This window comes from Bidens hawaiensis, unplaced genomic scaffold (assembly GCF_021521415.1).
Source record: "Bidens hawaiensis isolate Kalapana, Puna unplaced genomic scaffold, B.hawaiensis_p1.1 tig00050328_1, whole genome shotgun sequence".
Taxonomy (NCBI): Eukaryota; Viridiplantae; Streptophyta; class Magnoliopsida; order Asterales; family Asteraceae; genus Bidens; species Bidens hawaiensis.
Window position 1 is genome coordinate 40,037 of NW_027499006.1, and position 24,230 is coordinate 64,266.

Consider the following 24,230-nt stretch of genomic DNA (forward strand, 5'->3'; position numbering starts at 1 on the left):
TGCTGTCGGGACCCAATGTCGTTTTTTTTTTTGGGGGGGTGGGGGTGGGGTGGGCTACGGCTCCCGGCCCAATCACCCTGGTACGCCCGATAAAAAAATATATATATATATAAATAAATAAAAATGACATTGATAACACTAAAACCAGAGAGAGAGAGAGAGAGAGTCTAGCGTTGGATCTTTTACATCGCAAAATGGTTCCAAAATGTTTTCCAAATTAATCTGACTTGTGCACTGCAAGTTGAAATTTCTAACATTAAATCATTTTCACCAAGTTCGTATGTTGGATACTTGCGGACATAATTCTCACCTCTTCATAACTTTGAAGACTGTTTAAACATGTTGAGTTGGCGGAATTAATGTCGACATAATTACCAAGGCAACTGTCTATGGCTGACTGCAAATAAAATTGTTACATACGGGGCTTGGTAATCTAAATTTAGCCTTTTTATATAACTGAAATGTTGAGGTCACCTTGTAAATATTGTCTGACACGAGTGCCATACGATGAGCATATTCAAGTCTTGAATTAAAATCCATGAACTTATTGGTAAGAGGACTTATAAGAATGTAGCCCTACATTCAGGTTTACGACAAAAACTAACGATTATATTTTCTTGTTTTCTGAAATAAATGTTGTATGTTGTAAATAACTAAGGATTCTGATTAATAATATTAAGTTATCCAAATATGTGTAAGTTCTGTATAAAGCAGTTACAAAACATTATTTATGGTTTAGAGGGGTTAATAATTTACTTGGATGTTGACTGTTGCATGATCCCTACGCTCATAACCTGCAAACTAATGTAAAATGTTCAGAGCATCACAATTCATCCGCCATCAAATGAATTAAAAAGTGGGGAAAATGTCAATTACCTTCATATAATTCTAGAGCAACTACGGGAACGATAATACCAGTGTAAGAAATTCCTGATATATATAATGGATTCCTTAAAAGCTTGGGATGGTCCTTCAGAAACTGTTCATTACATAATTATTTAAATGTTATGTATGTATATACATGTTGGTCTCATTCTAACAAGATACAAAGTTTGTGTTTTGAGATAAGCAGGCCTGGTTCGATAGCCGCTTTAGTATATACAAGCCAGTTTCGGGTCGAACCAGTGAGCACATTAGCTAACTAGGTCATATTAATTTTATTATTTCATATTAGGTATATTTATCCCAAAATCCAATATATAATAGATGTTAGAATCGGTTTTACAGTTTTGATAAAAGGTAGCTAATTTACAAATTCGTATTTTTTAAAGGTGTACTTGTGGGATAGTTAGTTATATGCAAAACAAAAAAAAATCCTAGTAAAGCGAGTCATGTTGGTTTCAGATTTTCAATTCTGTATCATATTGCACCCGCCAACCCACAAACACGATCCGTTTAGCAACCTCGCAATGTGAAATGCTAGTTAAGATTTGAATTCAACCTTTGTAATAAAGTCAACAGCTTGGTTGGCAAGATGGCTGTCGCTGCTTATCCACCCTTCCTGGGTTTCTGAATATGAAAAGCCGGCACCAGCAGGGATATCCACAAATATTATATTAGCCATCTACAAAATTACAAAAAAAGCATAGTTTGCCTAGACTGACAGATATGAAAGCAAACATATAATGCAAAATCAGTTTACGCGAACCTGTGTCCATGACTTTGGATTTAATGTTAATTGGAAATCATCTAGGCCATCATCCAAATTGAAGTCAAGTGGACCTAAATATATGAAAGCATGCAATGTATATATCATATGTTCAATCTTTAAACTTAGGGTCATGCTATGCATACACCAGCCCCCTGGTGTAGGAATAAGGCTATACGGCTCGTATAGGGCCTATGCGAGTCGTATAGCCCTAAGTTATTGACCTGCGTACGAACGTGTCAGTGTGTCAGCTTTTTGCAGTCTATACGAGCCATATATACCCTATACGAACCGTATAGATTATCCAGCTCGTATAGCCTACGTAACTCGTCTGACCTATACGACCCGTATAGGGTCTATACGACTCGTATAGACAGCATGTACTTTGACCAGAGATTTTTAATTACTTTTCTGGTCTATACGACTCATATAGGTGGTATACGACCCGTATAGACCAGGTATCAGATTTTCTTTCTCAAACCATGTAAGATTTGTGTGTTGCTTTGTAAGATAATACCAAAAGTTGTATGTCTTATTGTAGCATTTGGGTATAAGCCTAAAATATGATAGATTTGTCTGATGATTTTTTATTTTCTATAGAAAGTTGTTTGACTAATTGTAATATTGAGATTTAATAATCTAGTGAATATAATATAAAGAGGTGTTTTAAGTTTTTCAATTTTTATCATTCTTGTTCTTTCTTAGTCTCTTTTCTCATATTATCTATATCATGTTTTAGTTTTTGTAAGTTTTAAACGAATGGAGTTTTTCACATCGATGTTTGACAATAATTATGAAGAAAGTAATTTTAGTGGAAATTATGGAGTTGCCGGTGATGAAAATTGTGAAGCTACCGGTGGTGGAAATTATGGAGTTGCCGGTGATGAAAATTGTGAAGCTATCGATGGTGAAAATTATGAAGTTACCGCTGGTGAAAATTCGAGCAACATGTCCATTTTTTCAACCGATAAGGTAAAATCATAAAGTGATATGTTTCACTTTAATTATTAATTGCATTATATGCCTAAAATTATAATGTTTCGTTTATTTGCAGATTATGTCACCCCGAAGAGAGCGTTCACCCACTCCAGACCCGGAGGATCAACCTGAGTTTCTGGATAGTCATGTATTTCTCCAGTTTCCCCGTGACACCGAAGAACGTGATAAACTTTTTAGGTTTCTTCGTATGTCTTTTGTTGATCCCCGCTGTCACACCCGGCCCTGAACGGCGGAAACAGCCGGGCGCGCGCGAGTGGGGATTGATAATTAAGCACGGGCCATTGCAAACATTCAAAGATTTTCATTGCGCATGAAATGTTTAATACAAATACATTACATTGTTTAAAAATTTCATAAAAACATCCAAGTATAAAAACTGTTGAAGATTTCCACGCCATATCCCCTTGCGCGGCGGGTACAACCACGCGCATCGAAGGGATAGAACTAAAATCTTCCAAAAAGCTAGTTTTAGATGTTCAGCGTGAGGTGCTCTAAGTGTGACTCCATGCGCTACCTAGTTATCTCCTGAAAGACACGTAAAAACATTTGAATCAGTATAAACTGAGTGAGTTCACAAGTTTTAGTAACTTGATAAATCGTATTGCATCAAAATCTTGATACAAATCATTCTGAAACATAATTCTGATAGCATTATTAAAACACATGCTTGGTAAAACATAGTTCTATCAACATATTCTGATAAAATCGTTCCACGGGTTACGCGTGAACATTTCTGGGAACTGTACTCGTCTATGCAAAGTGGCGCTGCCACTACGAGCTAAAATAAGTAATACCGTCCCGCGGGTTACGCGCGAACGTTTCAGGAAAATGTGCTCGTCCATGCAAAGTGGCGCTGCCACTACGAGCTAATCAATAATTCCGTCCCGCGGGTTACGCGCGGACGTTTCAGGAAAATGTGCTCGTCCATGCAAAGTGGCGCTGCCACTACGAGCTAATCAATAATTCCGTCCCGCGGGTTACGAGCGGACGTTGTGCCGGAAAACAAGGCGCTCGTCCATGCAAAGAGGTGCGACCCCTACGAGCGGGCTCAAACCCATAGTACTGCCCCATGATCATACTAGGCACTCGTCCATGCAAAGAGGTGCGACCCCTACGAGTGGGTGGATCAAACCAGCAGTCCCTACCCTTAGAGTTCCAATGGTAAAGTGATCACTTACTCGAGTTCTAGCGCACATACATCGAAAACCTTAGATAACCGTTTGCATTGCTCATCATGAAACATAACTTAAACACATAATCGCTTGCATAGCTTGTAAGCATACCATGATAAAACATTATTTAAGTACGTGTCCCTTGCCCCGAAAATAGTTTAAAAATAGTGAAAACAGTAAAAATAGGGGCTGTGAGACTCACCTGTGGTTCTTTAAGGGATTAATCGAGATTCGGGTTTTCTTGGTGTTGACCCCGGATTTGAAGGTCTATAATACGATTAAATAACAAGTATATATATATCAAGATCGAGAGATAAAAGAATATAAGGGTTGGAAAGTAGGTCTTAGGGTTATAATCTCGGCTTACCTAGTAACAGGAACGGAATTGGAAATCAAACGGATGCTTGGGCGATGTTTTGTGCAGTTTGCAACTTTAAGAGAGGAGTTTGAAGTGTGTTTGGGTGATAATTTTGGTCACATATTTATAGGCAAACTCAAGGGAACACAATCCCTTGCTTTAGGGGATTGAAATCTTTTCATATCTAAATGTAATGATGATAAAGTATGGAAGTTATTATTATTTACTTAAGAGTGGAGTGGTGGATAAAAGATTTTGATTTGATTTGGACAGAACATGCAGGTCTGTGGTTGGTGAGAGTAGGGTGGCTAACAGTATGCTTTTGTCAGTTGTACAGTAAAAAGTAGAAATCTCTGAAACACGCTACTGTTTCCTTTTGGGCGGGAGTAATCTCCTTATAACTGGAGAATAGACTAAGTGTTCTGCGCGTATAACTTTGTGCGCATAGCTTTCTGCGTATAGGACATGTCTTTGCTGCGGGTAGGTACGTAACCTTCTCGCAGTTAGGGACATTTGAGTTTCATTTGTAGATTCTCCAGGGGGTCTTGGTATTTCAACATAGTGATCAGTCATGTTGAAGTCAATTCCATCTTGGAGCTTCAGACAAACTAGCTCTCAACGTTCCCGCCATGCGGGTAGGTTAGTTCCCCTCCCGCACGCGCATAATTGGTTTGGGATGCACCCGCCTTAGCCTCATGCGTGACGGTCAACCCATTTAGACAACATAGTTAAGTTTCATGAAAAACATAAGGCCAAAACGTTCGCGCATGGCGCATATAACATATGCTCACGCTAGTTCTTAACATGGTGCGCTTCGCGCAGGGCGCACATAATAAATGCACGCGCTGACTAACATGGCGCGCTCGCGCAGGGCAAACATAACAAATGCCCGCGCTGATTCTAACATAGCGCGCATAATATTTACAATCACCTAATTATTAGGTGATTACTTAGTTTAAGGGTTTGGGAATTTACCGGTTGTCACATTCTCCCCTCGTTAAACGAATTTCGTCCCGAAATTTAGGAGGCGTTGCTGGCAGAAGCCATGCTCTGAAAGAGGTGTGGGTATTTCATGCGCATCTGGTCTTCTCTTTCCCAAGTGAATTCAGGCCCACGCCTCGAGTTCCATTGAACCTTTACCAACTTGATTTTGCTTCTGCGTAACTTTTGTTCTTTCCAATCGGTTACTGCTATAGGTTCTTCTACGAAGTGCAGCTGTTTGTCGATGTGAATCTCTTCCAATGGCAAAATCAACGTTTCGTCAGATAAGCACTTTTTGAGGTTGGACACATGGAACGTATTATGAACTCCACTGAGTTCAGCGGGTAAACGGAGCTTATAAGCAACCGGACCGATCCTTTCCAGGATCTCAAATGGTCCAATGTAGCGTGGATTCAACTTTCCTCGCTTGCCGAAACGGGGGACTCCTTTCCATGGAGAGACTTTCAAAAGTACTTTATCCCCTACTTGAAATTCCAAAGGTTTCCTTCGCACATCTGCGTAGCTCTTCTGTCTGTCGCGCGCTGTCTTAAGGCGATCCCTTATCTGAAAAATCTTGTCTGTTGTTTCCTGGATCATTTCTGGACCAGTCATTTGCTTGTCACCTACTTCAGCCCAGCACAGTGGGGATCTACACTTGCGCCCATACAAAGCTTCGAACGGCGCAGCCTTAATGCTTGTGTGATAGCTATTGTTGTAAGAAAATTCAACCAATGGGAGATGAGTATCCCAGCTACCTTCGAAATCGATTGCGCACGCGCGTAGCATATCTTCCAATGTCTGGATCGTTCGCTCGCTTTGTCCATCCGTTTGAGGATGATAAGCCGTACTCATGTCCAGACGGGTACCTAAAGCCCCTTGTAACGATTTCCAAAACCTTGATGTGAACCGACTATCTCTATCAGAAATGATGGACACTGGGAATCCATGTTTTGAAACTACTTCTCGAATATACAATCGAGCTAACTTTTCCATCTTATCGGTTTCCTTGATCGGCAGGAAGTGCGCTGACTTAGTTAGCCGATCCACAATAACCCATATTGTGTCATAACCCCCAGGTGTCCTTGGCAGTTTGGTGATGAAGTCCATAGAGATTCGTTCCCACTTCCACATGGGAATTTCTGGCTGCTGAAGCAACCCTGATGGTTTCTGGTATTCAGCCTTCACCTTCGAACACGTCAGGCACTTACTGACATACGCCGTGATGGCGCCTTTAAGATTGGGCCACCAATACAGCGTTTTAACATCTTGGTACATCTTGTCTGCGCCAGGATGTATGGAATACCGCGTCTTGTGAGCTTCGTTTAATATTTGCTCGCGCAATCCTCCCTTGAGAGGGACCCATATGCGGTTAGCGAAATATAGATTGCCGTTCTCTTTAAGTTCCAAACTCTTAACCATACCCCCAAGGCATTCGTTTTTAACAAACTCTGGTTTCAAGGCTTCTTGCTGAGCGTCTCGGATGCGGGTAGAGAGATCTGCGTGAATGGTCAACCTTAGAGCCTTGACTCGTAGCGTTTTTATTCGCTCCTTCCTACTTAACGTGTCAGCTACCACATTCGCCTTTCCAGGGTGGTACTTGATTTCACAATCATAGTCATTCAACAACTCCACCCATCTTCGTTGCCTCATGTTTAAATCCTTTTGATCAAATATATGTTGAAGGCTCTTGTGATCCGTAAAAATTATACACTTTGTACCATAGAGGTAATGGCGCCAAATCTTTAGCGCGAAGACAACCGCTCCAAGTTCTAAATCATGCGTTGTGTAGTTCTTCTCATTGGTCTTGAGTTGGCGTGAGGCATACACTATGACTTTGTCTCGCTGCATAAGGACACATCCAAGTCCCTGATGTGAAGCGTCGCAGTAAACAACAATGTCATCCATCCCCTCGGGCAAAGACAAAATTGGCGCACTACATAACTTCTGTTTCAACACTTGAAATGCTGTTTCCTGATTTTCGCCCCAAACAAACTTCTTGTCTTTCTGAGTTAGCGCGGTCAGAGGTAGAGCTATCTTGGAGAAGTTCTCAATGAAGCGTCGATAGTAGCCAGCTAGTCCTAGGAATTGCCTCACCTCAGTTGGGGTTTTTGGCGCTTCCCAGTTTTCGATGGCCTTGACTTTGGAAGGATCAACGTGTATTCCTTTCTCGTTTACAACGTGACCGAGAAAGTGAACTTCTCTAAGCCAAAACTCGCACTTGGAAAACTTCGCATACAACTTTTCTTTCCTTAACAATTCCAAAATCAATCTCAGGTGTTGCTCATGCTCGGCCTTGGTCCGAGAGTAAATTAGAATATCATCTATAAACACAATCACAAACTTGTCCAAGAATGGTTTGCATACGCGGTTCATCAGATCCATGAATACAGCCGGCGCATTAGTTAGCCCGAAAGGCATCACTAAGAACTCATAATGGCCGTATCTAGTTCGGAAGGCTGTTTTCGGCACATCTTCCTCATGGACCCTAAGTTGGTGGTATCCTGACCGTAGATCTATCTTCGAATAATAACTGGATCCCTGCAACTGGTCAAATAAGTCGTCAATCCTCGGTAAGGGGTACCGATTCTTGACTGTCAGCTTGTTCAGCTCCCTGTAGTCAATACACATTCTGAATGAACCATCCTTCTTTTTAACAAACAGTACTGGAGCTCCCCAAGGTGAAAAGCTTGGGCGTATGAAACCCTTATCCAATAGTTCCTGTAACTGATTGGATAGTTCTTGCATCTCAGATGGAGCCAATCGATAAGGCGCTCGAGCTACTGGCGCAGCTCCTGGGACTAAATCAATACGAAACTCGACTTGTCGCGGCGGCGGTAATCCGGGCAAATCTTCAGGAAAAACTTCTGGAAATTCGCGCACTACTGGTAAGTCTTCAATTCTTCGCTCATCTCCTTTCTTCTCTACGACATGCGCCAAGAAGGCGTAGCACCCTTTCCTTAGGTACTTTCGCGCCTTTAGGCACGAAATCAATTTCGTCGCAACTCCCCTTCCTTCCCCTTGAATCACTAAGGTTTCTCCGTTCAACAGTGGGACCCGAACCTGTTTTTCGTGGCAAATAACTTCCGCGTGGTTCTCGACCAACCAATCCATACCTACCACAATGTCAAAACTTCCCAAGTCTATTGGTAACAAATTAATATTGAACCCGTGACCTCCCATGATTAATACACATTGTTCAGTTCTTTCGTTCGCGCATAACTGCCTACCATTGGCTAGTTCTATAGTATAAGGTGTGTCTAGCTTACTGGTTGCTAGACCTAGGGAGTCTTTAAACTCGGCGGATACAAAACTAAGGTCAGCGCCAGTATCAAATAAGACAGATGCAAAATGGCCGTTAAGCAAAAACGTACCGGTTACCACATTCGGCTCTTCTTTAGCTTCGCCTGCGCCGATCACAAAAGCTCTCCCGCGAGCTTGGTTCCCCTTTTGCGGGCAATCCCGACTAAAATGCCCTGGCTTCCCGCAAGCGTAGCAGTTGTCGCTTGCCCCAGCTTCTCTGACACGGCAATTCATCGTCTTGTGCCCTGGTCTGCCACATTTGGCACATTCGATTCTCGCGCATTCACCCTCGTGGTGATACTTGCATTTGCTGCACCATGGGCGAGGCCCGCTGTATCCTTTTCGTGGTGGCTCCGCGGACTGAATCGCGTAAACCCTTGCGCTTTCCTGCTTCTTGAACGGTGGCTGCTTGGAGTCGGACCCTCGGTGGTGAGAGTTCCATTTCCTCTTGAGATCAGAGGTTCGCTGCTCGATTCCGCGCGTAGTCAACATACCCGCACGGACCGTATCCCTTGTAAGGGTGATGGCCCGCGCTACCGCCTCATCAAAGGTTGGAGGCGCTGCGGCGTTGAGCGGAACTCTAACAACAGGAGGTAACCCAAAAATGTACCTCTCGATCTTCTTTTCCTCCGTGTTTGCCATGTCTGGCACCAACTGGCAAAGTTCGTTGAACCGGTTGTTGTAGGCGTCGATATCCGTTCCTACCATGGTGTGGTTCCAGAATTCCTGTTGTAGACTCTGGATTTCTGCGCGAGAGCAGAACTTTCTCATCATCATCTCCTTCAGTTCCTCCCAGGTCTTGTGGAGAGCAACTTCTCGCCCCAAAGTTTTCGTTTGAAGCTTCCACCAAGACGAAGCTGCCTCTTGGAACATGCAGGTCGCGTAAAGGACCTTCTGGTTCTCACTACATCCGCTAATGGAGAGAACTGTCTCCATCTTGTCAATCCAGTTGTAGAGCCCAATGGCCCCTTCGGTTCCCTTGAATGGCCAAGGCTTACAGGCCACGAATGTCTTATAGGAGCATCCTTTGTCCAAGGCTCCTGATTCGGGTTCTGGGGTCTCATTCTGACGACCCTGACTTGATTCGGCCTTGCTGGCCTCATGTGTTGCGATTGCTTGCGCGATTATTTCCGCGAGTTCCTCGGGTGTCATGGTAATTCCTTTGGCTTTAGTTGGAGGCATTCTCGCTTTAAAAGAATGAAAATATATGACTTAGCGCATGTACTCTGAGCACATAATGTTATCATTATTTACTAGACACTGTGTGACCCGGGTTCCTAAGTGTGTATAGTTTCTTTTGAAAATATTCTTTGAAAAAATATTTCATGCGATTCCCCAACGGTTATAGTCTAGGTTAAAACTTTTCCTAGTTCGCTATAACCAGTGCTCTGATACCAATCTGTCACACCCGGCCCTGAACGGCGGAAACAGCCGGGCGCGCGCGAGTGGGGATTGATAATTAAGCACGGGCCATTGCAAACATTCAAAGATTTTCATTGCGCATGAAATGTTTAATACAAATACATTACATTGTTTAAAAATTTCATAAAAACATCCAAGTATAAAAACTGTTGAAGATTTCCACGCCATATCCCCTTGCGCGGCGGGTACAACCACGCGCATCGAAGGGATAGAACTAAAATCTTCCAAAAAGCTAGTTTTAGATGTTCAGCGTGAGGTGCTCTAAGTGTGACTCCATGCGCTACCTAGTTATCTCCTGAAAGACACGTAAAAACATTTGAATCAGTATAAACTGAGTGAGTTCACAAGTTTTAGTAACTTGATAAATCGTATTGCATCAAAATCTTGATACAAATCATTCTGAAACATAATTCTGATAGCATTATTAAAACACATGCTTGGTAAAACATAGTTCTATCAACATATTCTGATAAAATCGTTCCACGGGTTACGCGTGAACATTTCTGGGAACTGTACTCGTCTATGCAAAGTGGCGCTGCCACTACGAGCTAAAATAAGTAATACCGTCCCGCGGGTTACGCGCGAACGTTTCAGGAAAATGTGCTCGTCCATGCAAAGTGGCGCTGCCACTACGAGCTAATCAATAATTCCGTCCCGCGGGTTACGCGCGGACGTTTCAGGAAAATGTGCTCGTCCATGCAAAGTGGCGCTGCCACTACGAGCTAATCAATAATTCCGTCCCGCGGGTTACGAGCGGACGTTGTGCCGGAAAACAAGGCGCTCGTCCATGCAAAGAGGTGCGACCCCTACGAGCGGGCTCAAACCCATAGTACTGCCCCATGATCATACTAGGCACTCGTCCATGCAAAGAGGTGCGACCCCTACGAGTGGGTGGATCAAACCAGCAGTCCCTACCCTTAGAGTTCCAATGGTAAAGTGATCACTTACTCGAGTTCTAGCGCACATACATCGAAAACCTTAGATAACCGTTTGCATTGCTCATCATGAAACATAACTTAAACACATAATCGCTTGCATAGCTTGTAAGCATACCATGATAAAACATTATTTAAGTACGTGTCCCTTGCCCCGAAAATAGTTTAAAAATAGTGAAAACAGTAAAAATAGGGGCTGTGAGACTCACCTGTGGTTCTTTAAGGGATTAATCGAGATTCGGGTTTTCTTGGTGTTGACCCCGGATTTGAAGGTCTATAATACGATTAAATAACAAGTATATATATATCAAGATCGAGAGATAAAAGAATATAAGGGTTGGAAAGTAGGTCTTAGGGTTATAATCTCGGCTTACCTAGTAACAGGAACGGAATTGGAAATCAAACGGATGCTTGGGCGATGTTTTGTGCAGTTTGCAACTTTAAGAGAGGAGTTTGAAGTGTGTTTGGGTGATAATTTTGGTCACATATTTATAGGCAAACTCAAGGGAACACAATCCCTTGCTTTAGGGGATTGAAATCTTTTCATATCTAAATGTAATGATGATAAAGTATGGAAGTTATTATTATTTACTTAAGAGTGGAGTGGTGGATAAAAGATTTTGATTTGATTTGGACAGAACATGCAGGTCTGTGGTTGGTGAGAGTAGGGTGGCTAACAGTATGCTTTTGTCAGTTGTACAGTAAAAAGTAGAAATCTCTGAAACACGCTACTGTTTCCTTTTGGGCGGGAGTAATCTCCTTATAACTGGAGAATAGACTAAGTGTTCTGCGCGTATAACTTTGTGCGCATAGCTTTCTGCGTATAGGACATGTCTTTGCTGCGGGTAGGTACGTAACCTTCTCGCAGTTAGGGACATTTGAGTTTCATTTGTAGATTCTCCAGGGGGTCTTGGTATTTCAACATAGTGATCAGTCATGTTGAAGTCAATTCCATCTTGGAGCTTTAGACAAACTAGCTCTCAACGTTCCCGCCATGCGGGTAGGTTAGTTCCCCTCCCGCACGCGCATAATTGGTTTGGGATGCACCCGCCTTAGCCTCATGCGTGACGGTCAACCCATTTAGACAACATATTTAAGTTTCATGAAAAACATAAGGCCAAAACGTTCGCGCATGGCGCATATAACATATGCTCACGTTAGTTCTTAACATGGTGCGCTTCGCGCAGGGCGCACATAATAAATGCACGCGCTGACTAACATGGCGCGCTCGCGCAGGGCAAACATAACAAATGCCCGCGCTGATTCTAACATAGCGCGCATAATATTTACAATCACCTAATTATTAGGTGATTACTTAGTTTAAGGGTTTGGGAATTTACCGGTTGTCACACCCGCACTATTGAGTGGCCTTTCTTGGAGGAACTGGCTCAAAAAAGCCATGTTGAGGATATTATCGGGGTAAACACTCCTTGGAGGCGCATGTTTGATGCCGGGTAACGCAATCGGGTATCGAGAAATAACACTAGAGTTCTTATCCACTTTCAATTTTAATCCAGTGCCAATCGAGTCGATTCATACCGATGTTGCTGTATCCTTTCGGTTATGCGGTAGGGTGTTTGACCTTACTCTACCGCGGTTTGCGGTTGCACTTGGGTTCTACACTGAAGAGGAGACAATGACTGATTTATTCTTGGATGCTCGTACAGAGGCTACCCTAGATGAGTTGTCTGGTTGGTGGCCTCAGATTGGCGATAGGGAATATGGTTCAAAGGCTAGGGCTAGTGCTTTGAGAGACCCGGTGCACCGATATCTCCATAAGGTTATTGTGTATACGATTGCCGGGCGGGGGGGGGGGGGGGGGGTTGGCCAAGAGTGGTCACGCAGACTTATCTGTTCTTCTTGCATTATCTTTTTGCACCTGCTAGGTGCAACCTAGCGCATTGCATTGCCTCATACTTTGCTACCAGATACCAGTTTAGGGAGGAGTCCTCGATTGCGTGCAGCGCCTATGTCACGACCCTTGCTATGGGGCTCAATTGTTTTCAGAATCGAATCAAGCGTTCTATGACAGAAAAATACGAGCAGAATCCAATCGGTAAGCAGACATGTGGGCTGATGAGGATCACTAAAAAGGTTGGGAGGCAGACTCGTTTCATTGCGGTGCGAGAGCCACAGCCAGAGCCAGAGCCAGATGCAGAGCCAGAGCCAGAGCTAGAGCCAGAGCTCGAGCACCCGGCGCCACGCCATCATGTGATTAGACCAGTGCCGCCGATCCCAGTACATGTGGATGATACGTTACGTGAGCTTGTTGCTACCACTCTCCGTATAGACGCTAGGGTCGCATGGATGATGGATTGGATGATTATGCAGGCGACGGAGGAGAGTCGTACGGTTCCAGCACAGTCGGGCATACTTGGTTCACCGCCGCCAGAAGCACATGAGGCCCCACCATATTAGTCGTTATTTTATCATCAGGTGTTTAGATGTTGATGTATTTTGAACTTGTAGTCGTTATTTTATCATCGGGTGTTTAGATGTTGATGTATTTTGAACTTTATGTTTTGGACCTTATGTTTGGGACCTTTTGTTTTGGATATTATGTTTCGGTCCTTATGATTACATGTTTGTTTGGTTGCTTAGTTAATTATCGCGTATGGATTATTATAGTTTTGCTTATTTATGTTTTAAAAGTTTTTCTTTTACAAGCGCAATCAATTAGAGTAAAAAAATGATGATAAAGTATTTAAATACGTTAAATAATGCGTCACCCGACAACTTCTATTTCATTTGTCATGTGTCTATAAGGCATTAAAGTATAATATTATAAATTATAAAGACTACATTTCAAAGCTGAGTTAACACGAGCCAAAACATCTACACTAACAAATAAAACTAAAAAGTAGTTACCCTGAAACGCTCATGTTGTACGTAGGTTGTTATATATATTTTTATTTTATAACCAACTCGGGTGTATTGTTAATATTTTGTAATTTTAAAATTGAATAAAAAAAAGCTATACGAGTCAAATAGACCCTATACGAATCATATAGCCCTGTACGAGCCGTATAGGGCCTATACGATACAAAAGAATAAAACCTGACACTTCTGCTTGAAAATGACTTAACTATGCACCTATACGAGCCGTATAGAGCCTATACGACTCGTATAGGCCACCCTGGTGTATAAATAACCAACATGGTGTATGAATAACCCAAGCAACTTATCTATCTATATATTACAAAACAGAACTGAAAAGAAAAAAACTTACCCATTTTATAAAAGAAACTGGATAACACGGAAGCCCCGGGACCACCAGCCATATGAAATATAAGAGGGTCTTGGGTTGGACTTCTCGTTGATTCAACAAAATAGTAAAACAATTGTACGTCTTCCTTCTACCCTACTCCTACATAACTTCCATACAAAATATTTCAACATTCAATACGTTTTCTTTATTTATAAAGGTAAGTAACGTTTTTTTTTCTTTTTTTATTAATATCAAACGGTGCAGTTAAAAGCCATATACATATATCATATATATGTAATATGTGCATATGTGTATCCATAGACCCAAGCCTACATGTACTTGTACGTATCACTTCAGCTCAATTTTACATATTTTTAGCACATGTCCACTTACATCATCTTCAGTGGTGTTCAGTTCTGATGTGACATTGTTTAAAATTATGAACTAGATAAATGTATATCGGAGGTGATGTTCATTTTAAAGCATATTCACCAAACTATATGGAACTAAACATGATAAGTGGGTCCAATGTAATTAATTTCCATTTAAATTTTAAAACCAATTTCAACCTCCACTTTAATTATCTTTCTTTTTAAATTAAAGAAGGTTAAGTGGTATAATGTATGCATACATTGTACTACATAATATGATTGTAGAAGATGAAGGAGACACCATAACCAATTGGTCAGATGATGAGGGTGAAGAACTTGAACCAGCAAACCATGGATTGACAGTACATTTCGAATGACACTTCACAAGATTTAGGAATATACGTAACAATAAAGCTCATTATGCGCTTCGAAATGATTTAGTGGAGCATATATGGTCTATTAACCAATAGTCGGTTTGAGTGAAGTAGATTTTTTAACATTAGTTTATGTTTGCGTGCGATTGTTTTATTTATTGTTATGTAATTTTAGTTTTTATTTATATGACTTTTTAGAACTTATTTTACTTTTAAATAATATGAAATAAAAATATAAGATACTTAAATAAAGTATGTTAGTTTATAAAAGTATTTTATTTTATAGAAAGAAAATATAGAAGTATGTGATTATGTAAAATATAGAAGTGTTTAAAAGTGGATGTAGTGGTAGAGAAAAAATGAGATTTTTTGTGTTTGAAAGTGAATGAGTGGAAATCTAATGTGACAGCTGATGTGGCGTGCTAGTTAATTTTTCCTCATTCACCATTGTGGATGCTCTTACATAGAACATCCATAATGATAGATGAGTAAAAAGAAACTAAACGTGCCACATCAATTTTCACTCACACTTTTAAACACAAAACACTCTCATTTCTTCTAACACTACATTCACTTTTAAGCACCCATATATTCCATATAATCACTTACTTCTATATTATCTTTATATAAACTAAAATTCTACATCTACATGTTCTAATAAAGTAAAATAATTGTGATACGTGTCAGTTTATGGTTAAACACCGCAACTTTTTCCCTTTCAAAACTAAGATCTTAATTGACCCTAATACATGTTCATATTTATTTTCCTTTTTTACATTATATATATATATATATATATATATATATATATATATATATATAGGGTTGAGTTATATATTTTTATAAAAATAAATATTAACATATTATTTTACTATATATTCCGAAATACTTGATGAGATCCAAAAATTATCAACAAACCATGTTTGTTAAAGATTGAAAAAGAATATATAATTTCAAATGTTATCATTAACATATTTTACTATGTATATTATTGAAGATTATAATTTTGTTATTACAGTAAAAAATTGGTAAATAGATTGTTCGGTACAAATTAACTACATTGAGTCAAAATTTGTTATGAGTTAGAAATGATAAATCTGAGTATTTTTGAAAGTTTGAGAATGCAAATAGATTTATCGATTTGTTATGGGTTCAAAGTGTTGACATGAAAATGTCAAAGGATAAAAGTTAGAATCTTAAACATGATTTGGGTTTCAAATTTATTTTTAAAGACATTTTTGGAAAAAAACCCAAAAGGTTTGAGATTTGGTAAATTGACTATTTTTCTCTCGACTATTAAAATTTAAGAATAAATAGTGAACACTTATGACATGCCACTACAAAGCTTATCAATGCTTCTAACTTGTATCAAGTTTGATACATTTGTGTATATAAGATAATGGTTACGAAAATTGGCTAATAAGTATAATTGGCAAGTTTGTTACCACAAAGATTTTCTTTTAAGTTTTAGTATATATGATAATGGTTACGAAAATTAACAATAAGATATGCTTTGGCCGGATGGTTTTGTTGCTCGCTTTGGTTGCTCTGACCCGTTTGGCTCCTGGGTTCGACACTTTGTTAGTACGAACTGTTTTTAGATGGGGCCAGGTTAATTCTTGGCGAATTGTAGGTATCCATTGATTTCAATTTAGAGTTAATTGAACCCATTTTCCATTCTGAAGCGAGTTGTGTGGTGGTGGTTTGCTGAAGCGATGGCTGTTAGCTTCGATGGTGTGAGCCGTTGACACATCTTTTCTTCTCCTGTCAGTGTCTTTTGTGGTGGAGACGAGTGGTTACAACTTGGAATTGGAAGCTTTCGGTGTTCGTGCTTTTCTACAATGTAACATTTGTTACGGGTTAACATCTAACCTTATCCAATTTTGGCTTTTCAAACGTTAGCTATTGGTTTGTGAACGTGACTTTGGGGTTGTACAAAGAGGATCTATGGCTCAGTTATACTATTAGATAATTTAGGGTTCTTGGCACCCAATTAGTTCTTTTGGTGGGGTTCTGCTGTTGTCCGTAACGATCAATAGCAAAAACGACTTCCCTGAAGTTACGATTGAAACAGGGGCATCATTGGTAATGATTTTAATGTAGGCTATGATGATCACTTTATTTAATGAGACATTCATGATTCGGGTTGTGGCTTGGCGGAGCAATTTCCGGATGGCTCCATTAAGGGCTATGCAACTGTGATTTTGCAGCCATCATGTATCCTAAATCTTCTTTGTTGATATCGTTAATTTTGCTATTTTCAAATGATTTTAGAAAAGTAAGCACGAGGGAGACGAAGATCTCAATGACATTAACAGGCACAAGGAATGTAAGGTATTTTTAGAAAGGTAAGGTGTTTTGAGTAGAGTATACTTGTGTAGTTTGTTTTTGTTCCTCATTTGCCCTTGGAATTATGTGTTCGATTTTGCTACATAAGAGTTCAAAAATGGAAGAAATGGATGCAATAAAGGTATCAGGTTGAAAGTTGCGTCTGAAATGGGTGCAATAGGAGCCATCATTTTCAACTTGTGGTTACCATTACCACATCATGTATTCCTTTATATTCTTCATGAGTTCATTCTATGTTCATACATGTGCTCAGTTTTCATGGTGGTGTTAAGGATCACGAATGATTGGAATTTATTATTTTATTGTATGCTTTGTAAGTTGCATTAATATTAAGGCTAACATGTATTTGTTCACTATTTGCAGACATTTAGTCAAACTGTTCAATTTAGAATCCAGGCCACTTGCACTCGTAAGTCGATCTTCCTGTTTCATTTCATTTTTTGTGTGTGTTTTTTTTTTGTTTAGTTGTTACTAATTTGGGTGGTTGTGTAATTTACTGATTTAGATTGTTCTGAGGTTTTGAAGACTGCAAATCAAGAAGTAATGCTTTCATCGATGAAGCCTGCCCAAGTAAAAAAGGCTCATAACAAGGATATATTTGTAAATAGTCCTTAACTAAACAAAGAAACTTTAGCATGTCAAATGCTCATCATCAACAGTAACAAATACCATTATTTCCTTTATAGTCATTCATCATGACTGCAATAAAATGGGCAAATTTTTACTACAGTAGTAGATGAGATTTGGACGGCAGCAAAAACAAGATAAGCACAGTGGCAAAACCATATAATATGAAAAATCCTGCAACATTTAAGTTTAGTAACCCATAAAAAGTATCTTTCTTGTGTCTGTCATATTGATCATTGCAGAGTAAGTGCTAAGTTGTATACATGTTATGTAACATATTCAGGTTAGGCGTGAATGTGTTTCCAATGTTGAAATTTTGGGATTGTCAAGTTGTTCAATGATTTGCTCACATTGGATAAAATGAGCAGGTTGGTTGATGTTGGGACGTGTTCAATGATGTACCTCTTATTATTGAATATTTTTGTTGGTTATTTATTGATTATGCCTTATTATTTGTATAAATTTTTGCAAAAGCAGACTAAAGATTACCACAGAGGTGAATTCACCTGATCTAATTCAAGGTACAAAAGGATGGAAACAATTTTTTTTGTATCATAGATGGTTTTGATTTAATCTTTAACTTCATTTTTTAGTGGCCTAGCAGTTTGAGTATAATCTTTTCCTTGGAAATGGTTGTTAAGAATTAAGCGCTTATGGTTCAAGTCTAAGAAACATGTAATGATATGATTTTGTAGATTGTTACATGATCTAATATTTCTAGTATAAAATCGGCCTGACCAGGCGCAACGCGCCGGGTAAAAAACTAGTTATATATACCTTGACTAGGTCATTATGAGGGGTCGATCATTAGTAGAATGGTGGGAGAGGTATATGGTTACTCAGTATCATATTCTTAATCATATTGTAATCCTTGTGAAGGGCTTAAGCACCCGACGTTACATAACGTGTGTTTTGAAGTCAATCGTGTGATTATTTGTGTCTGTTCGCATTTGTCTTGAATCAACTAGTTGTTAGTTTCCGCCTAACATCGGGTTTATTGATATCACATTAGATCCTGTTTTGGGACTTATAATTGGTATACGAGCCTATAAACCTATTCTAGGCTCGATGTTGGTGATATCAAGGATTCAAGATCGTGTTTGTGGCTGATGTTCTTTGAAAGCTTTCTGGAAATCAAGATCCATGTGTTCTTCGTGTTCATTGGATTCGTTGGAGCTATGTATGGGATATATTTGACTTGATCTTTGAATTAAATTCAAATCCTTGAATTCTCGGGATTTGATTTGCTTACCAAGGTTACCAAGTCAAAGGTTTGATTGTTCCCGGCATCTTTTGATCGTTCTCGGGTGTCAAACAAAGGTTCTCTGCCATATTCAGTTGTTCTCGGCTACATTTAATTGTTCTTGGCATATTTGGACGTTTTTGGCTAAAATACAGGGTTCTCAGGACTACTTGTGTGTTCTCGGCTACTGTGTCTTCTGCTTAAGTGTTCTTGGTTAGAATACAGGGTTCTCGGGCTTAATCTTGTGTTCTCTTCTCATGGGTTCTCGGCTTTCACTGTTTTCGGGCTTTAGTTTGAATTTGGGCCTGGTTATTTTGGGCCTTGGTTCATTGGACTTACATTTGGACTTAGTCTTGGACTTTTAGATTGGACTGTTCTTGGACCTTAGATTGAAATGGATCATCTAAGTAACACATCATCAAATGCTGCTTTGCATCAAGATTTGGATTTCATTATGGGAACTGCTACTCGTGTACCCCGTCTATTGTCTCATGAGGGGAATTTCAGGTTCGAAAAGTATGTGAAGATGAAGGATGCAAAGATTTGGAGAAGCATTGTCAGGGGTCGTCAACCTATCACTCAAAAGAGAGAGAATATTGATGAAGTAGTTGTAAAGACCGTCGAAATGTAGTTCGTCGCAGATTTTGAAAACATTGAGGACGATGAGAAGGCTCTTGCCATAACAATGGCCCTTTCACCTGAAATTGCTCTAGGATTCAGAGAGCTACAGTCAGCAAAACCTTTTGGGAAGCCCTTATTTAGGTGTGTGGGGGGGATGAGGATATGAGAAAAAGTCGACAAGATTTGTTACGACAAAAGTTTAACATGTTCAATCATGTTCTGGGAGAGTCCTTGGAGACACAGCTTCAACGATTTATCACTTTGGTAACTGAAATGCGATCTGCAAACATCAATATGACTTCTGTTGAAACAAATAACAAGCTGGTCAATTCTCTGCACAAAGCTGGGACATGAATGTTGCACTGATTAAAAAGACTAAGGATCTAGCCAGATTAACTTTGTCAGAGGTGACAACGATCATTTAGTCCTGTGACATGGATGACAATGTAACACCCCGTAACCGTTGTGGAAACGTAAACGAGATGCAACAGACACCTCTGATATCAACCACATTGTTTATAAAGAAAACTTAATGCATTAATATACTTCAAATTACATTATCTTGTATTCCATTTCTGTCTAGGTGATACACACATCATACAATGCGATACATAATTCTATCTGTTATAATGTATCCTAACATCCCGCACGCAAATCTTACACACATCAAGCACTTAGCACGTAAGCAATCACTTCATCTTAATTGTACCTGAAAAGCATGTGAGAAAACGGGTTAACTACGAATAGTTGGTGAGTTTCACAATTCGAGTAAACCATGATAAATCATTATCAAAATATAATATTATCTGGGGACACTGTTAACCCAGTACTGTACTCATTCTGGGGGCAACGTTAACCCAGAAACACTTCCAAAGACATCTGGGGACACAGTTAACCCAGTAACACTTCCAAAGACATCTGGGGACACAGTTAACCCAGTAACACTTCCAAAGACATCTGGGGACACTGTTAACCCAGTACTGTACCCATTCCGTACGATTCCCGTACAATCAAATATTTATAAATACACGCAAATCCATGCGTTCAGTATGTACTTAAACATCTCAGTAAAAACATGCTTCCGCCCCGAGAAAATATTACGTAAATACCGAACTGATATGAAGTGTGATATAGGCAGGTAGAGGTAGAGTGTGTTAGAAGTGGCAAGAGTCTAGTAAGGGTGTTAGTGGCATAACGTGAGCGCGTGATAGGGAAAGCCTGTACGTGCCATCGTTATTATGTGTGTATGATTGTTGATGTGACTTGCTCATTATGTAAATGATATGAAGCGTGTTGTAGACAAGTAGAGGTAGAGCGTGTTAGAAGTGGCAAGAGTCTAGTAAGAGTGTTAGTGGCATAACGATAGTACGTGGTAGGGTAAGCCTATACGTGCCTTCGTTATTAAAGTGGCAAAGTGGCATAACGTTTTACGTTATTAAAGTGGCAAAGTGGCATAACGTTTTACGTTATTAAAGTGGCAAAGTGGCATAACGTTTTACGTTATTAAAGCGGCAAAGTGGCATAACGTTATACGTTATTAAAGTGGCAAAGTGGCATAACTTTTTACGTTATTAAAGTGGCATAACATTTTACGTTATTAAAGTGGCAAAGTGGCATAACGTTTTACGTTATTAAAGTGGCAAAGTGGCATAACGTTATACGTTATTAAAGTGGCAAAGTGGCATAACGTTATACGTTATTAAAGTGGCAAAGTGGCATAACGTTTTACGTTATTAAAGTGGCAAAGTGGCATAACGTTTTACGTTATTAAAGTGGCAAAGTGGCATAACGTTATACGTTATTAAAGTGGCAAAGTGGCATAACGTTATACGTTATTAAAGTGGCAAAGTGGCAAGGTGGTAGGTGTAAATAAGAGGCTAAGTGGTAAGTTAAGCAGGTTAGATGCGAAAGTGTGAATACACTTACCTTAAGTGGTAAGTGTATAGATGTTATACAAGTAGCTGTTATGTAATGCTTGTCGGTACGTGAACGGTCTTCGGATATTGCACGTATCGTCAAGGAGAGTGATTGTCAAGTGGTTGTTAGTGTGTATGTATTCTATGATGCGATTGCTAATTATGTAAATATTGTATTGGTATAAAGAGTGCTGTTGACAAGTAGTGGTAGAGTGTGATAGAAGTGGCAGAGTCTAGTAAGAGTGTTAGTGGCATGACGATAGTACGTGGTAGGGTAAGCCTATACGTGACTTCGTTATTAAGGTGGCATCAAGTGGCATATAGTGGCATAAGTGGCTAAGCTGTAGGGGTAATTAAGAGGCCAAGCTATAGGGGTAATTAAGTGGTTAAACAGTGGCATGTTAGACAGTGGACTATGTGTCTTCGGATACGTATATATTGTATGAAGTGGTTGTATGATAAGTTGCTTGATTAACTAGAACTCACTCAGCGTAGCTGACTTTTAGTATGCACGCAGGTGAGCTGATTACAGAGTTAGCATGAGGATGACACACGACATGGATTGAACGGCTGGCATCTGAAGAAAGAAGTAAAGATGTTTTAAATATAAGGTTTTGTGTTATGGTTTCAAAGAAAAGATTTAATGTTTTGTAACAAATGATTGATGTTTTATATTCCGCGAAAAGTTTTAATAAACTCTGATTTGAAGAACTGTGTTTATGAGTAAATCCGACTCTAAAGTAGGGCTACCGGGTTCGGGGCCTTACAAGTTGGTATCAGAGCATAAGTTCGAGAGATTTAAGCATCCTACATGCTTAGACTCGAACAGAAAATGGGATTTAAGTAAGAAAGGAAAGAAGATGCCAGTTCAAGAATGCCATGTGTCGCTCAAGCAAGATCAGTAAAGGTAAGGTGTATGATTAAATGATATATGTTAATGAGAAAGAAAAGATATGTGAATGACAGGGATAGGAATAATTGATTGTTTGATTTGACTAACTACTTAAGTAGAACCAGCACAAATAGACTCATAAAGGGAAGTGTATAGGACACGGAAAGCAACGTGATCAGCTAGTCACAGCTGGCCACTGTTATTACCTGTTAGCCTTGCTATCCTTGTACTGAATAGTTCCTTGAGTGATGATGTTTGTGTTGTCCCTTTAAGAATACTGATGGACTTGGTACATCGAGGGCCTCATGGACAAGCTACCTTAAATAGCTAATACACATGACCACCATTCGATGACTGCAAAGCCGGAAGTAAGAAGGGTAACACAGAAAACGAAGGCGATTCAATAAAGCGTGTAAATATAAGAAGTTTTCCTTTTATAGGGAATGAGTTAGGTTTCGGGGACGAAACCTCTTTAAGGAGGGAAGACTTGTAACATCCCGAAATTTCAAGATAATATTAATTATATTACTTAATAATAGAGGGAAAGTTTACTCGGGTTTATAAGGAAATAAATAACAGAATAGGAGTTGGTATGAATCGGGCTAGTGTTGGGTAATGGATGCGGGTTGTGAACTTGGATTATTTGAGATGGGTTAAATGAGAATGGGATTTAAGGGATATAAATATCCCCTAAACCCAAAATATCTTCATTCTCACCCTACACCCTAAAACTCCTAACACACACATACACACACATTCTAACCGATCGAGATTCGAAGCCGAGACCCGAGATTTTGTTGACAGATATGAGTTGGTAAGGTAAGAACAAATCCAACAAAGCTAATATTACTGTAAATGGTTAGGATTGGATGGGTTAACCGGACCCGAAACCCAAACTGCCCAAATCGGACCCCTAAAACGTCGATTTTAGGCCGATTTGATGGTTGGGATTTGAAGGCGCCGATCATACGATTTCATGGGTACCAAAATCGAGTTATTTGGCGAAGAAACGAAGGATTTATGGGCAAACAGATCTGCAGCGCGATAACTTCGCCTGCAAGATTAAGTTCGCCTGATGAACTTTGCCTTCAAGCGTAACTTCGCCTTCAAGCGTAACTTCGCCTTCAAGCATAAGTTCGCCTAAGGATAACTTCGCCTGAAGCCAAGTTCGCCTAAGGATAACTTCGCCTGAAGCCAAGTTCGCCTAAGGTTTAACTTCGCCTGAAGCCAAGTTCGCCTAAGGTTTAACTTCGCCTGAAGCCAAGTTCGCCTAAGGTTTAACTTCGCCTGAAGTGAAGTTCGTTTAGAAAATAAATTAAAAGCGATAAGTTAAAGTAAGCTAATACTAGGCCACCAGATTAGGTCAGGCGAGTATTGATACGTATAACTTGTACAGTTAGCCGAGCTCAGTTAAACAAGAGATTTACAGCTACCAGAGGAAGAAGCAGAGTCCAGGTGAGTTTCTAGCCCCATTCCTTGTTATGTTTTCGGGGCTGTGTGCATACTCGATGTGAAGTATGAATACACTTACCTTAAGTGGTAAGTGTATGCTATAGATGTTATACGAGGTACATATTTTATAATGCTTGTCGGTACGTGAACGATCTTCGGATATTGCACGTATCGCCAAGGATAGTAAATTCCAAGTGGTTGATAGTGTGTATGAATGTTATGATGTAACATGTTTATTACGTAAATACCGAACTGATATGAAGTGTGATATAGGCAGGTAGAGGTAGAGTGTGTTAGAAGTGGCAAGAGTCTAGTAAGGGTGTTAGTGGCATAACGTGAGCGCGTGATAGGGAAAGCCTGTA

At 39.9% G+C, this 24,230-nt stretch overlaps 1 protein-coding gene across 1 annotated transcript; it reads right to left on the reverse strand.

The window, feature by feature from the left end:
* Nucleotides 1-138: 138 nt before the first annotated feature.
* LOC143598452 (serine carboxypeptidase-like 18) lies at nt 139-14,207 on the reverse strand. Its single transcript, XM_077076660.1, has 8 exons — nt 14,045-14,207; nt 1,649-1,722; nt 1,442-1,564; nt 877-979; nt 757-794; nt 475-576; nt 311-397; nt 139-234 (listed from the first exon to the last, which is right to left on the reverse strand). The coding sequence occupies exons 1-8, from the start codon at nt 14,094-14,096 to the stop codon at nt 139-141; spliced, it is 675 nt and encodes a 224-aa protein (XP_076932775.1). The 5' UTR covers nt 14,097-14,207.
* Between the last annotated feature and the right edge of the window lie 10,023 nt (nt 14,208-24,230).

What these genes read in the sequence shown, in the direction of transcription:
- LOC143598452 (XM_077076660.1), bottom strand. Translation starts at nt 14,096, where the DNA reads ATGGCTGGTGGTCCCGGGGCTTCCGTGTTATCCAGTTTCTTTTATAAA. An exon ending in CAGTTTCTTTTATAAAATGG is followed by an intron (nt 1,723 to 14,044) that starts GTAAGTTTTTTT and finishes TCATATATTTAG; the next exon opens with GTCCACTTGACTTCAATTTG. An exon ending in ATGCAACAGTCAACATCCAA is followed by an intron (nt 577 to 756) that starts GTAAATTATTAA and finishes ACCTGAATGTAG; the next exon opens with GGCTACATTCTTATAAGTCC.